General features: G+C 33.2%; 1 protein-coding gene across 1 annotated transcript in view; it reads left to right on the top strand.

The window, feature by feature from the left end:
* The first annotated feature begins 2,767 nt into the window (after positions 1 to 2,767).
* LOC110456844 (WD repeat-containing protein 86-like) overlaps positions 2,768 to 16,288 on the top strand; it is a 66,842-nt gene continuing 53,321 nt past the window's right edge. The window contains exons 1-2 of the mRNA XM_021507843.1: positions 2,768 to 2,987; positions 3,341 to 4,426. Of these exons, the coding sequence (XP_021363518.1) occupies positions 3,671 to 4,426 (756 nt within the window). The 5' untranslated portion in view covers positions 2,768 to 2,987; positions 3,341 to 3,670. The remainder of the gene's footprint in view (positions 2,988 to 3,340; positions 4,427 to 16,288) is intronic.

Below are 16,288 nucleotides of genomic sequence, written 5' to 3' on the forward strand. Positions count from 1 at the left end.
TTATAAATAACCGAGATGCTTACATCAGAGTTATAAATAACCGAGTTGCTAATATCAAAGTTGTAAATAACCGAGTTGCTTATATCATAGATTTAAATAACCGAGTTGCTTATGTCAGAGTTGTTAATAGCCGAGTTCCTTATATCAGAGTTGTTTATAACCGAGTTGGTAATATCAGAGTTGTTAATAACCGAGTTGCTTATGTCAGAGTTGTTAATAGCCGAGTTCCTTATTTGGTAAAATTCAGTATAACGTCCTATTAACAGCTAATGTCATTTAAGGACGTGATCAGAGTTGTTGATAACCGAATTGCTGATATGAGAGTTGTTAATAACCGAGTTGCTAATATCAGAGTTGTTAATAACCGAATTGCTAATATCAGAGTTGTTAATAAACGAATTGCTTATATGACGGTTGTTAATAGCCGAATTGCTTATATCAGAGTTGTGAATAACCTAGTTGCTTATATCAGAGTTGTTCATAACCGAATTGCTTATATGAGAGTTGTTAATAACCTAGATGCTTATATCAGAGTTGTTAATAGCCGAGTTACTTATATCAGAGTTGTTAATAACCGAATTGCTTATATCAAAGTTGTTAATAACCTAGTTGCTAATATCAGAGTAATAAATAACCTAGTTGCTAATAATATCAGAGTTATAAATAACCGAGTTTATATCAGAGTTGTTTATAACCGAATTGCTTATATCAAAGTTGTTAATAACCTAGTTGCTAATATCAGAGTTATAAATAACCGAGTTGCTTATATCAGAGTAAAGAATAACCGAGTAACTTATATCATAGATTTAAATAACCGAGTTGCTTATGTCAGAGTTGTTAATAACCGAGTTGCTTATATAAGAGTTGTTAATAGCCGAGTTCCTTATATCAGAGTTGTTAATAACCGAGTTGCTAATATCAGAGTTGTTAATAAACGAATTGCTTATATGACGGTTGTTAATAGCCGAATTGCTTATATCAGAGTTGTGAATAACCTAGTTGCTTATATCAGAGTTGTTCATAACCGAATTGCATATATGAGAGTTGTTAATAACCTAGTTGCTTATATCAGAGTTGTTTATAGCCGAGTTACTTATATCAGAGTTGTTAATTACCGAATTGCTTATATCAAAGTTGTTAATAACCTAGTTGCTAATATCAGAGTTATAAATAACCGAGTTGCTTATATCAGAGTTCTTAATAACCGAATTGCTTAAATCAAAGTTGTTAATAACCTAGTTGCTAATATCAGAGTTATAAATAACCTAGTTGCTAATATCAGAGTTATAAATAACCGAGTTGCTAATATCAGAGTTGTTAATAAACGAATTGCTTATATGACGGTTGTTTATAGCCGAATTGCTTATATCAGAGTTGTGAATAACCTAGTTGCTTATATCAGAGTTGTTCATAACCGAATTGCTTATATGAGAGTTGTTAATAACCTAGTTGCTTATATCAGAGTTGTTTATAGCCGAGTTACTTATATCAGAGTTGTTAATAACCTAATTGCTTATATCAAAGTTGTTAATCGAGTTGCTTATGTCAGAGTTGTTAATAACCGAGTTGCTTATATAAAAGTTGTTAATAGCCGAGTTCCTTATATCAGAGTTGTTAATAACCGAATTGCTTGTATAAGAGTTGTTAATAACCGAGTTGCTAATATAAGAGTTGTTAATAGCCGAGTTCCTTATTTGGTTTAATTTAGTATAACGTCCTAGTATCAGCTAATGTCATTTAAGGACGTGATGAAAGTTGTTGATAACCGAATTGCTGATATCAAAGTTGATAATAATAAATTATTTGCATCAAATATACATTGTCATCTCCTGTTTTTACGCCGAAGTCTGTACACGGAGAGGTACATTTAAAAAAAATAAGGATTTCGGTCATTGCGTAATAAATATATTGAGGTGTTAATCCGAACAAAATTGATCCTAAAATCTGGGGAAACCAATAATTCGAAGTACACAAACTGTTCTTGAAACATGATCGTTAACATCAATTCCCACAGAGTTTCTATTGTAGGTGACTTCTTAACCGGATAAAAGAAAATCAATTATGCATCAGTACTTTATCTGGAGACAGAGTTGCCATGGTACAAGAACATACACTGAATATTGACCAGACATGGAATCGCTTAATAATTTTGAAAAATGTTGCAATCCAGGTTCACAATAGCCTGTCTTGTAACTGTCACGCTTCCTATGTTATCTATGCAATTATACTACTGTTTTATTTTTAGTAACAAGGTGTTTTGTTAAGTGATATTATTTTATTTCTTTTGGTCCAATAAAAGATTACCTGCAGTATTATATAAAAATAAAATTGAAAAACTTTATCAACTTTACAGCAATTATAAATTAAGTTTTAATTCGAGATGAATACAGGTGCAAACGGATAAAAACCCACGTGGTCCGTCAGGTGATCCATTATACGTCTGGTTGGGGTATCGAACCATGGCCGCCGAACGACGACGGATGAACCATTCATCTTCTTGTTCACAATCCCCTGTGTTGACACGGTGCCATGGTGATGGTTATGTATTGTTCTTGTTCACAATCCCCTGTGTTACAACCGCCCCATGCTGGTGGCAATAAATTGTTCTTGTTCACAATCCCCTGTGTTATAACGTCCCATACTCGTCGACAGATCGTGTAGGAGTGACGCTCCCCTTTTGTGGTTAGTGGGCTCGCATCATGAGCCGCCAATGGGTATTGTTTACGCGTCGCTATGACTACATCCTCTGCAACGCTGGACACAAGGGTAGATCGATGGTACAGGCTATCAAAGCCGAAACAATCGAACAAATATTTCTTCACTTCGATACCTGAGATAGTTTACCTGTGCGTCTATCAGAGACATTGATCTCATTCCGACAATAACCTTATATTCTATGACTAACTGTGAAATATAGCCAGGCCCATTTATTTAGGTTGATGAGGCAAACAGGAGGAGGTGAAAATCTTACCTGAATTCGTTTACAGGTACGTATAAGGTAAACTTGTTCAGTGTATTGAATAAGTACCACCATCGATTGAAACAATTGATTTAAATTAATTATTCATGTATATATTGTCCCCTGTCAAACTACCTATTAGAGATAACAAAGACACAGTGGGACAGAACGACGGGATTCTGGGGCACGTTAATGGTGAGTTACCAGGATGTATACGTAAACATATGTATATATATATACATACGAAATTCACAATAACAACGTCACCAGAATCGACCCGTGAGCCGCATTCAAACTTTGTTCTCGTATATGCATGCGCACTGTCCGCCATCATACCTTCAGACGTCCCGTCTTATTAGCTGTGCTGTTTCTGTTTACCAGGATCGTAAAACACCTGACACCTCTGCAGTCAGTACAGACAAGGGGAGAGGCAACAACAGACGGGGATACCTTGTGTTTTATCAGCAGGCGAGAGACCCTAAACGGGACATCAAACATTTCTACGACATTCACGCTGATTATGTGATTTCTAAATGTCAGTCTTTTCCAATGAAACTATGGATTACACCTCCATGAATATGCCGGATTTATTTGGTTGATCTTATCATGTGACAGTCAGTATTGGTCATAAGTAGGACAGAACAACATTGTATCGTATAGGACAATTTTGAAATAGTTCATCTTAATAAAAAGTCTATTAAAACTTACAAAATGGGCGGATGTACTTCAAAAGGCAAAAACAAAAAGAATTCGTTTCTGATTGAGGTGCACGAGGGCCATGAGAAGGGTATCAACTGCATGGCTCTCAGCGAGGACGGGTCAGTGATTGCGACCGGAAGTGAAGATAGAACCGCGCGTTTGTGGAGTGCTAAGACAGAATATTGTGAATGTATCGGTATATTGAAGGGCCATGAAGAATACATTAACTGTATCGTCATAGAAGACTGCTATGTGGTGACCGGAAGTGCTGATAAAACTATGCGGAAGTGGGATGTTAGCACGTGTGAATGCGTGCTCATATGTCGGGGTCATACTTCCGTTATATATCGAATGATCTGCACGGGTGACTTCCTGTTTACGAGTTCCTACGACAGGACTGCTCGTTGCTGGGACTTTGAGAATGGGGAGTGTTTGAGAGTATTCCGCGGACACAAACGTGGGGTGTATCCTTTAATATTTATTCCGGCCGACGACGATGACGATGTAGTAGAAGATCTAGACGGCGGTACCGATATCCTTATTACAGGGTCCGCTGATTCAACAGCGAGGTCATGGAACTTTGAGACAGGACAGTGCATGAAGGTGTTTAAAGGTCATACGGGAGCTATCACGTGTATGGCAACGGACAATGTTGGTCGTGTACTATTTACCGGAAGTACCGATAACTCTGTACGAAGCTGGAACCTTATCAAAGCGGAACCAATAAAGATTTTCGAAGGTCATACGTCGTCTGTGATCTGCATGCAAGTAAGTACAGTATATTTGTAATGTAAAATATGTCTACACTGACCACTACAGGAACCGATTGTAATAGGAACGTTTCCGCATCACATCGGTTCGTTTAACATTGCAATGTATAGAAAATTACTTTATGTGGTCGGTATAAACAGGTGAATAGATCTTTTAGTTTTATTTAAATTTTCCAGTCTGTTTCAATGAAAGTTATCTGCCAGAACCCAACTAAGAAAGTACGTATTATGGTACACCGTTGTGTATTATTAGATATTTAATTGGTTTAGATCAACACCAGACAAGAATACCCTCTTCCTTCCAAAGAGGCTGTACTACAGAGGGGTGGAAAGCCAGCCTTCATGGCAGAGACCGAAGCAGCCTTTGGATATTTACCGGCTAATTATGTTAATTTAAGTCGAATTCTGCCATGACAGCAGGGGAAAATACTTGACTGATGAAAAGGTTCAAATAGTGTGCCGTACTTGCTACTCCCTGCCGCAGAATTGTATCATATCCCCTGTATACATCTACGTAAACATTGACTCTTTACCACCTCTCATTCGAGTTTTTTGGCAACATTCAACATTGACATTGCAAAAGTAATACTTAACATTTGATGCAGATATTCTATACAATGTACAACTAACCAAGAACATATTAGGAAAGGGCAAAAGAGTATGGTGTCTCAAAACTGAAGCAGTCTGCAAAAGCTGAACAGCAATTTGTATACTAGCTCTTTATTTCTGTGAAGCGATGTCAGTTGTGTTTTGGTGGTAGATACTGTTCTCTTATCCAAATAGAAATTCATATATTTGATAGTAGCAATTTATTTTATTTGCACATTTAAGTAACACACCCAACACCATAGAACTGATTAGGGACCCATATCTTAATATTATGTATATAGAAAAATCAAAATATACGGCATTGAAATTATGTTAGTACATTCCTTGTATATTTAATGAATTGCTTATCTATAAAATTATGCAAATTAGATAGCGACACTGAAATGCACACACATAATATTACACATGTTTATAATAATATTTAGTAAAACTCGGCCATGCTGTATACAATTAGGTTGATATATTTATTTCCATTTTACCGATCTACATTTTATTAAGAGCTTTAAATCAACCCTCCTTTTGTTTTAATTGTAATTTAGATCAATTTGGATTTCCAACTTATGCGCCCCAAGCGTCACCGATGACCCCTAGAAGGACTACACAGCTGTGTAATGCAGTGTAAATCGTTTTTGGCTCTTGGCATACTGTTTCTATTACCCAGTGAATTTTAAACGGCCTATTTTAAAGGTGCAATCAGTTACTTTTAAGAATTGCGTACGTCGGTCAGTTGTTCATTGTATGATGTACTATTTAGCACTGGGCCTGTTCTTTTATCATGACCAACCGATATGTCAGGCTTTTGAAAGAAAGATCTCGGGGGTAAAACCTGACGGACCTGCAAATGTTAAAGTTTGGCAGAAAACCACACCAAATTACAAGGTCTGCTCTTATTTAATAAACGAACAACTGTGATATAACCGGTCCAACCGTTTGAAACGCAATAAACGATAACGTCCCAGGTGTCGCTTTGGGTTGTAATCACTTTTGCGTTGATTAGTTGCCTGAATGTATTACGTCAACTTCCGGTTAAGTTGAATGTAGACTTAATAAAAAAAAGTTGCAATTGTTTTTATGTTTATCCAGGTCGAATTAATAAAATTCACAATTTAAAAAAATATCTGTAATCATTAACTGATTGAAATTGCGAAACAAGTATAATTGGCATCGGTACTTTAAAGATCATGTCAGACTGTACTTTTTTATTCATTTTTATTCAATTTATTTGCAAAGTTGCAGCTTAATGCAAAATCAATGGAATATGTCAAAATTGCATTAATGACGAATATGAGCAGAAACAAATACTGTTAAAACATTACTCGACTTGCTCCGCCCAGCGAGTCGCCCTTTTATAGAGCTCATAGTAAAGGACGTGAATCTGTCACATCATGGACAAACATTGGAAGCACAACACAAACGGTATTCCGTCTTTGCGTATTGCAGAGTTATCTTCTATTGATAACCGGTATTGATTGTTACGTCATTTGTTTGTGAGAGTAACGTCATCATATTTTGAGAAAACGACGTAATTAACACAAACTAATGACGTAACAATCAATACCTGCTCACAAGAGAAGATAACTCTGCAATACGCAAAGACGGTATACCGCGCCTGAAGATTGCATGTTCATTTAACAAAAATGTCAAACATGGTAAAACGTTTTGTATATATAACGACGATTCATTGATGACAAAGCATGCATATATTATATGCTACATGTATAAAATATGCAGTGTCCATTTTTGTTTTAAACAACCGACCAAATAAAGCGTGATATGACTTTTTAGAAAAACAACATCACGATGCATTAATAATTCAGAAATCCTGTCATTGAAAAAAACAATCAGTACAGAATCAATGAGCAATGTCGCGGGCTCAATAAACTTCCCGACAGTAAAAGGTCATAAGATATATATATAGACTACAATGTATCCATGACTTTTGTTTGTATGTTTGCGTACATGTGTACCAGTACCCTACCAACCTTCATAGTTCCTTCTTCACGTGTTAAATCCTACCAACTTTCATATTTCCTCCTTCACGTGTTAAATCCCACCAACTTTCATATTTCCTTCTTCACGTGTAAAATCTACCAACTTTAATATTTCCTTCAGTTTGATAATACTTTCCCTGTGGTAAATGTAAATCCAAAGGAAAGAAGATATATGAAATAAAGTTTAGCACGTGAAGTAAGAAATGTGAAGGCTGTTGGGATGTTAACTCTTAAGGTAAAACATGTGAAAGTTGTTGGGATGTTTAAACTTGAAGTAAGAAATGTGAAGGTCGGTAGGTTGGAGGGATGTTTTTTAAAATACGTGAAGTAAGAAATGTGAAGGTTTGTGGGATGTTTTGACTTGAAGTAAGAAATGTCTTTAAGCTCATGAACATTCGTCGGGCCGGGCTCCATATTATGGGATAAACTTATACTTTTCATCGCTGTTGTGTTTGTTATTGTTAATCTAAGTTGACGTACAGTAATGATAAAAATGAGAATACTTCTTTAAGAAATAATGAAAAATAGGTAAACAAAAATATAAACCTAATAGTAGATTGTGATATTGTGTACTTTCTAGTAAACCCTATTTATAACGATGAATACACCACCCGTTGGCGGTTTCTATCTATCAGTATCTAACACTACATTATATAGGTTATATCTCCAGGGTAGGAAATGTTTGGCTGATAATTGATAAATTATTGTTAAAGGATCATTACACTGTAATTGTGTATCCAATATCTAACTCAACGTAATTACACCTCACAAAAATCAATTTATTGGAATTCAGATAAAAGACCAAGTTACATACCAATTAAAACTGTTAATCTTATTGATAAAAATGTCATTCTGTCGTTAACCAATATTGATAGGTTCGATCAATAATCAATAATCCTAAAACAACAATAAAACTTATTAATTGTCTACTGTTGTACTGGGTCTGTGGCCTTGTGGGAAGGCTTATGACATGCTCAATATGTTGTAGTTTTAATAACTCTCACCAATCGTAATTAGGCTTTGATGTATAACCGTATCCTTTGTCGGGTGTTTAAGAGATGTTGCTCAAATGCATTTCACCAAATTCTGATTACACCTGAACGTTTTCTAAGAGGAAACTTGTTCGTGTTTCTGTCAAGTACTCACTAGAAATACGAGTAAAGGTAACACACCTCACTATGATAGAAAATATTAACTTCTAACTTAACTTATATCTTTCTTCATGATATTCTGTCCATTTATTGTCACGTAGTTTATCTCCATATATTGTCACGTGGTTTATCTCCATCTATTGTCACGTGGTTAATCTCCATATGCTGTCACGTGGTTAATCTCCATCTATTGTCAAGTGGTTTATCTCCATCCATTGTCACGTGGTTTATCTCCATCTATTGTCACGTAGTTTATCTCAATCTATTGTCACGTGGTTTATCTACATCTATTGTCACGTGGTTTATCTCAATCTATTGTCACGTGGTTTATCTCCATCTATTGTCACGTGGTTTATCTCCATCTTTTGTCACGTGGTTTATCTCCATCAATTGTCACGTAGTTTATCTTCATCTATTGTCACGTGGTTTATCTCCATCTACTGTCACGCGGTTTATCTCCATCTATTGTCACGTTGTTTATCTCCATCTATTATCACGTGGTTTATCTTCATCTATTTTCATGTGGTTTATCTCCATCTTTTGTCACGTGGTTTATCTCCATCTATTGCCACGTAGTTTTTATCTATCTTTTGTCAATTGTTATATCTCCATCTTCTGTCACGTGGTTTATCTCCATCTTCTGTCACGTGGATTATCTCCATCTATAGAAAACATATTGACATAAGGTGCATTAGGGTGTTTCCGGATTCTGTTTCTTAGCAGTGATGTGATGTTAGTTGAAATGTAAATGTGTGTATTTAGAAAGAAATCAAGTTTACGACAAAGGAAACACCTTCTAAATAAAACCTTCTTTCTATTAATTACCGGTCAACCATTTCAAAATATTACATTTTATTACATTTTTGCCAGTGAAATAATCGGATTCCATCAACTTGATAAATATCACTTTTTGGTATAGACCAATCATAACGGTATCTTCTATTCGCTGCATTCAAAGGCAACGATTGTTTGTTCAAATTCAACTGAAGCGGCGGTAGAATAAGTGGTTGTTGTGGTAAATGTTTGGTACACACACTTAAGTATTTACATAAATATACAATTAATAACATTTTTATAAGCAATCATACCAGGAAATAGCAGAAAACGTCGGAATTGCGTTGAGTATCCCATTCAAAATGGCGCGCAGTCTTGTTGTCAAGCGTGACGTCATTAGAATATACCGCTAATTATTACGCTTCTGATTCCTGCCCTTTTTAATGCATTACATTTTTCATGTTTACAACTGTTATAAATAGAAAATGTTATGGTGCCTACATTAAAATTATAGAGGATATCTAATGGTGTTTTCAGTAATAACAAATATATTTTACGAGTGTGGCTAATATTTTGATATTTTTCACGCAAGAGTGAGAAATATCAAAATATTAGCAACACTCGTGAAATATATTTATTATTACTGAAGACACCATTAAATATCCTCTATAACTTTAATGTAGCACGTAGCGGCTTAACAAAAATGTAACAGACAAACTAATTATTTCGTATTTTCTTTCGGTGTAATTGATAACATTTTCTTAATCCGAATTCTGTATACCGGGAACTTTGGAGAAAGACTACTTTAACGATTGAGTAATAGAGTTATAGAGTAATAGAGTTATAGAGTAGTAGAGTAATAGAGTTATAGAGTAATAGAGTTATAGAGTTATAGAGCAATAGAGTTATAGAGTAATATAGTAATAGAGTTATAGAGTTATAGAGTAATGGAGTAATATAGTAATAAAGTAATAGAGTAATATAGTTATAGAGTAATATAGTAATAGAGTAATATAGTAATAGAGTAATAGAGTTATAGAGTAATAGAGTTATAGAGTAATATAGTAATATAGTAATAGAGTTATAGAGTAATATAGTAATATAGTTATAGAGTTATAGAGTAATAGAGTTATAGAGTTATAGAGTAATAGAGTTATAGAGTAATATAGTAATAGAGTTATAGAGTTATAGAGTAATAGAGTAATATAGTAATAAAGTAATAGAGTAATATAGTTATAGAGTAATATAGTAATAGAGTAATAGTGTTATAGAGTAAAAGAGTTATAGAGTTATAGAGAAATAGAGTAATATAGTTATAGAGTAATATAGTAATATAGTAATAGAGTAATAGAGTTATAGAGTAATATAGTAATAGAGTAATATAGTAATAGAGTAATAGAGTTATAGAGTAATAAAGTTATAGAGTTATAGAGTAATATAGTAATAGAGTAATATAGTAATAGAGTAATATAGTAATAGAGTTATAGAGTAATAGAGTTATAGAGTTATAGAGTTATAGAGTAGTAGAGTTATAGAGTAATAGAGTAATAGAGTTATAGAGTAATAGAGTTATTGAGTAATAGAGCAATATAGTTATAGAGTAATATAGTAATAGAGTAATATAGTAATAGAGTAATAGTGTTATAGAGTAATAGAGTTATAGAGTTATAGAGTAATAGAGTTATAGAGTAGTAGAGTTATAGAGTTATAGAGTAATAGAGTTATAGAGTAATAGAGTTATAGAGTAATAGAGTTATAGAGTAATAGAGTAATAGAGTTATAGAGTTATAGAGTAATAGAGTAATATAGTTATAGAGTAATATAGTAATAGAGTAATATAGTAATAGAGTAATAGAGTTATATAGTTATATAGTTATATAGTAATATAGTAATATAGTAATAGAGTTATAGAGTAATATAGTAATAGAATAATAGAGTAATATAATAATAGAGTTATAGAGTAATATAGTAATATAGTAATAGAGTAATATAGTAATAGAGTTATATAGTAATATAGTTATAGAGTTATAGAGTAATAGAGTAATAGAGTTATAGAGTAATAGAGTTATGGAGTAATAGAGTAATATAGTTATAGAGTAATATAGTAATAGAGTAATAGTGTTATAGAGTAATAGAGTTATAGAGTTATAGAGTAATAGAGTTATAGAGTAATAGAGTTATGGAGTAATAGAGTAATATAGTTATAGAGTAATATAGTAATAGAGTAATATAGTAATAGAGTAATATAGTAATAGAGTTATATAGTAATATAGTTATAGAGTTATAGAGTAATAGAGTAATAGAGTTATAGAGTAATGGAGTTATAGAGTAATAGAGTTATAGAGTTATAGAGTAATAGAGTAATATAGTTATAGAGTAATATAGTAATAGAGTAATATAGTAATATAGTAATAGAGTTATAGAGTAATATAGTAATATAGTAATAGAATAATAGAGTAATATAATAATAGAGTTATAGAGTAATATAGTAATATAGTAATAGAGTAATATAGTAATATAGTAATAGAGTTATATAGAAATATAGTTATAGAGTTATAGAGTAATAGATTTATAGAGTAATAGAGTTATAGAGTAAAAGAAAAGGAATTTCACTCGTTCGAGTTATTCTAGTTGAACACCGATGAAAAAACGGACACAATTGATAACCACTTATGAGTTATTATAATCAATATGTGAAAAACTATAAAATATATATAAACATGCATGAATTTTCGATAACTAATGCGCTAAACAATTTGACAACTACCCTTGAATGTAATAGTGCTGTTTTTCTTGTTTTTTATTTTGTTGTTGTTATATTTTTAGGGAATGTGGGGGGGGGGGGGGGGAGTTTTTGAGTGCAGATATAGAGAAACACAAAACACTATTTTTTAATTCAGACAATTATAAAAAATAATGCTTGAAACTATAAAAAAAAATCCGCAATGCAATAAACAGACAGAGATATAAATGACGACAGAATTTAATTTCAAGCTGTGATTTGAAATCGATAGCACACCAAACATGTTTATGTAAAATTATGACTCAGAGATTGCTGCCAATAAATACGTAACCTACGATTGCCCACGAACTACCTCATTACCTGCTTTTTATTACGATACTTTATAACAAGTGTCGACCGGCTGTATCGGTAACAATGGTATGACTCGCCCGGGTTTAGTGTCGACCGTCTGTATCGGTAACAATGGTATGACTCGCCCGGGTTTACTCGTGAACAGAATATCTACCTACCACATGATACAACCTCACTCCAGCACTACTGAAAATACATTATCAAACCGTAATACTTATATGGATCATATATGAGCCTCTTGCCAGTTAGAATTTAAAAAAAACACACACAAAAAACGCAGATGTAAATATCTGTTTTCTCCATTGTGACTTCATCACATTTTTGTGACGTCAAAATAGGATTAATTGCATACTAACTAATCAATACGTTTTTTGTATATGTAATAAGGGTACAATAATTTGATTAATATCTTTCGGTGGCATCACAGATCCTTATTGCCCGCTAACAATATAGCAGGCCGCATTCGGAACGGAATGGCTCCGGTCAACGTCTCACTTTGTCGACAGTGCTAGGAATATCGACACCGTAACGAAACAACTTCTTGAAATACGTAAATGAAAATAAGAACAATGAAAAATGTACTTGTATCTGACAAGCGAAAAAGGAATATTAGGAACCAGAGTCTATCTACACATTTATTGACAAGTATGTAAGAAACAAAACAACATATAAAATGTTCCCATATCACAACATGTATAAACCCATATCAACCATCGGGGTCTCCATCCCTCGGGATGATGTTGGAGTCTCGGGTTGATACAGGATGTGAAATGTGAAATATATATTATTCTAAATTCTAAACTATTAATTGAACATGGCAGAGGAGTCAATATTCCCAGAGAATGTATATTCTGTAATCTTTGTGAACTTAATGTGATTAAAGATAATGTAACGACTGTAACACTATACTTAATAGGAGGAATTATATATATATATATCAAATTAAAAGTCCTAGTACTTTTAAATTTAATACTTTGTTCAAATATTAACTAATTATGAACTAATATCACTTGCCGAATTCGTAGTGGACTACCAGTTTTAATCAGTCGGCTGTATATTGAATAGTTTGATGTGAGTTACGTTGCGACGTTTGCGAGAATTAAAAAATGGCAAAAAACACATCATTGGTGGCCATCATGTTTTTTTGTCAAAATAACATGTTTCCCGAAGACTTATTTTGGTCGAAGCTGTTTTACAGTTTTGATACACCGATAAGAAGGTTTTCATAAAAATAAGAGTTTGTTTTATTGTGCAAGTTCTCGTAATGTAGTTTAGAACAATGCGTATTCTGAGCTTCTATGAAACATCAGTCTTCGACACCGTTATAATAATCAAACCTTAGATATTGTGATGATAAGGCCGGATTGACAACAGGTATGATGTCGTACCAAACCCAATAATGACGTGATGTAAATACCCCCAATGAATCACCTATAACAATGAATTCAAATATCATAAATTTTCATGGTTCCATTAAGAGCAAATGATAACTTAAGAATACGTCACGTGGTCGTTGACGTTAAATTCAAATTCGTGGGGATTCACTTCATGTCATACCAAGGACGATTTCGAAACCCTGAAAGTATCCTGGATACGTGACTACCAAAAGTTATTGTAGTATAGCCGTGTTGGTTTAGTTTTTACCTGCCAAGCATCAAAGATATTTTAAAACTGTACCCTCGTTTCAAGCTTAGTAAGGTTACTCACCAAAAGCATACTTTGACGTACATTTCTCTGTTGCCTTTTTTCCTCCATTGTTTCCTTTTGTGACCTGTATATTTGCTCAACTAACTTACAGAATGACGGTCTCACGCGTACAAACTTACTCTTCCTTGTAAGATCAGGTCACTATTTCAGGAATCATCATTTAAGGAAAAATATAGGCGAGATACTATAAATTGTACTGTATATAAATCAAGACGCTTCTCATGCATAAAAGTGTCCAGGTTTTGGGTATAAACGGTATAACCCCTGAAAACAAATCTAGGTAATTCCTTAAAATTTACTGTTAAAAGACAGACAACAATATTTGAATGAATAGAATAATTGAAGAGTATTTATGCATTTATTTAACATAAAACTTCACATTGAAACAAGATGTGCAGTAAGTAGTGACGTCATCACTTTTAATGTGTTTTTTTTAACAATAAATAATATACGTTGTGTGAATAGTGCTATCAAGGGAAGGTTTCATTTATTGAAAACGCTTACTGAATTTATGCATTTATTTAACATAAAACTTCACATTGAAACAAGATGTGCAGTAAGTAGTGACGTCATCACTTTTAATGTGGTTTTTTTAACAATAAATAATATACGTTGTGTGAATAGTGCTATCAAGGGAAGGTTTCATTTATTGAAAACGCTTACTGAATTTATCAAAGTACATGTACTATATAATGACCTATTATGAGACTGGAAATCTATTGGACCAAAGCAGAGGGGTCGGACATTGGAATACAATGGTACAAAGAAAGGGGGCAGACATTGGAATACAATGGTACAAGGAGAGGGGCCAGACATTGGAATACAATGGTACAAGGAAAGGGGGCAGACATTGGACTACAATGGTACAAGGAAAGGGGGCAGACATTGGACAACAATGGTACAAGGAGAGGGGCCGGACATTGGACTACAATGGAACAAGGAGAGGGGGCAGACATTGGAATACAATGGTATAAGAATAATGTTATTCCTTCGATCCCCATATTGACTAGCCCTGGCTCTGTAGACTTGAGGGAATACGGACCGTTACAATAGCTGAGTATGCTGTAACTCCCCTTGGCAGTATTTTAATAGCGATCAATATCTAGCTCCTACCTAACACCTCGTGGTTTACGGACTGGCTCCAGTGTAGATCGCATTAATTATACAGGTAAATAACGGACGGGTTTCTTGGGTCGACACATTGACAAACTGACGGCTAATTTATTCATGACGACTCATGCGTGTGACGACTATCAACCGAACATACAATACAGGGGAGTGCTTCTAGAAATACTTCAACTTTGGAAACCTAGTAACCGTGTAATAACAATTGCCGATGACCTGTACCACTTATCTGTTTTTCAATGCTATTAGAAAATTCTCCTCTTATCTTTGACCTTCAAAGTAGGCCAAGGTCAGATGTATTTACACAAAGTTCTCAAGGATTAAAGATTGTCTTAAGACATGACCACAGGACTGAGGTAATATCGTTGAATAGTGCTCCTATTGAAAACTTCCACCTTTATATTGAAATGTGCCAGCATTGGTTTGTTGAAGGTCTATTGTTATTGTAATTAAAATATATTGCAAGAAGCAATGAATTTGAAATCCTTCGGGGGAAGACATTGTCGGAGTGTGTTCGAAAGCAATCAACTATTGAATACTTGACCCGTGGTGTTTAATATTATACATACGCTTATCGCTTGGGAAAATCTACAAAATATATCCAATGTTCTACAAAATATATCCAATACTCTACAAAATAAATATAATGTTCTACAAAATATCTCCAATGCTCTACAAAATATATCCAATGTTCTACAAAATATATACAATGTTCTACAAAATATATCCAATGTTCTACAAAATATATACAATGTTCTACAAAATATATATAATGTTCAATAAAATATATATAATGTTCTACAAAATATTTACAATGTCCTACAAAATATATACAATGTTCTACAAAATACATCCAAAGTTCTACAATATAAATCAAATGTTCTTCAAAATATGTACATCGTTCTACAAAACATATACAATGTTCTACAAAATATCTTCAATGTTTTACTAAATGTTCTACAAAATATAAACAATGTTCTTCAAAATGTATACAATGTTCTACAAAATAAATATAATGTTCTACAAAATATGTCCAATGTTCTACAAAATAAATACAATGTTCTACAAAATATCTCCAATGTTCTATAAAATATATATAATGTTCTACAAAATATAAACAATGTTCTACAAAATATATACAATGTTCTACAAAATAAATATAATGTTCTATAAAATATGTCCAATGTTCTACAAAATATATACAATGTTCTACAAAATATCTCGAATGTTCTACAAAATATCTCCAATGTTCTACAAAATATATATAATGTTCTATAAAATATATATAATGTTCTACAAAATATATACAATGTCCTACAAAATATATACAATGTTCTACAAAATACATCCAAAGTTCTACAATATAAATCAAATGTTCTTCAAAATATGTACATCGTTCTACAAAACAT

This window comes from Mizuhopecten yessoensis, unplaced genomic scaffold, assembly GCF_002113885.1.
Source record: "Mizuhopecten yessoensis strain PY_sf001 unplaced genomic scaffold, ASM211388v2 scaffold8931, whole genome shotgun sequence".
Taxonomy (NCBI): domain Eukaryota; kingdom Metazoa; phylum Mollusca; class Bivalvia; order Pectinida; family Pectinidae; genus Mizuhopecten; species Mizuhopecten yessoensis.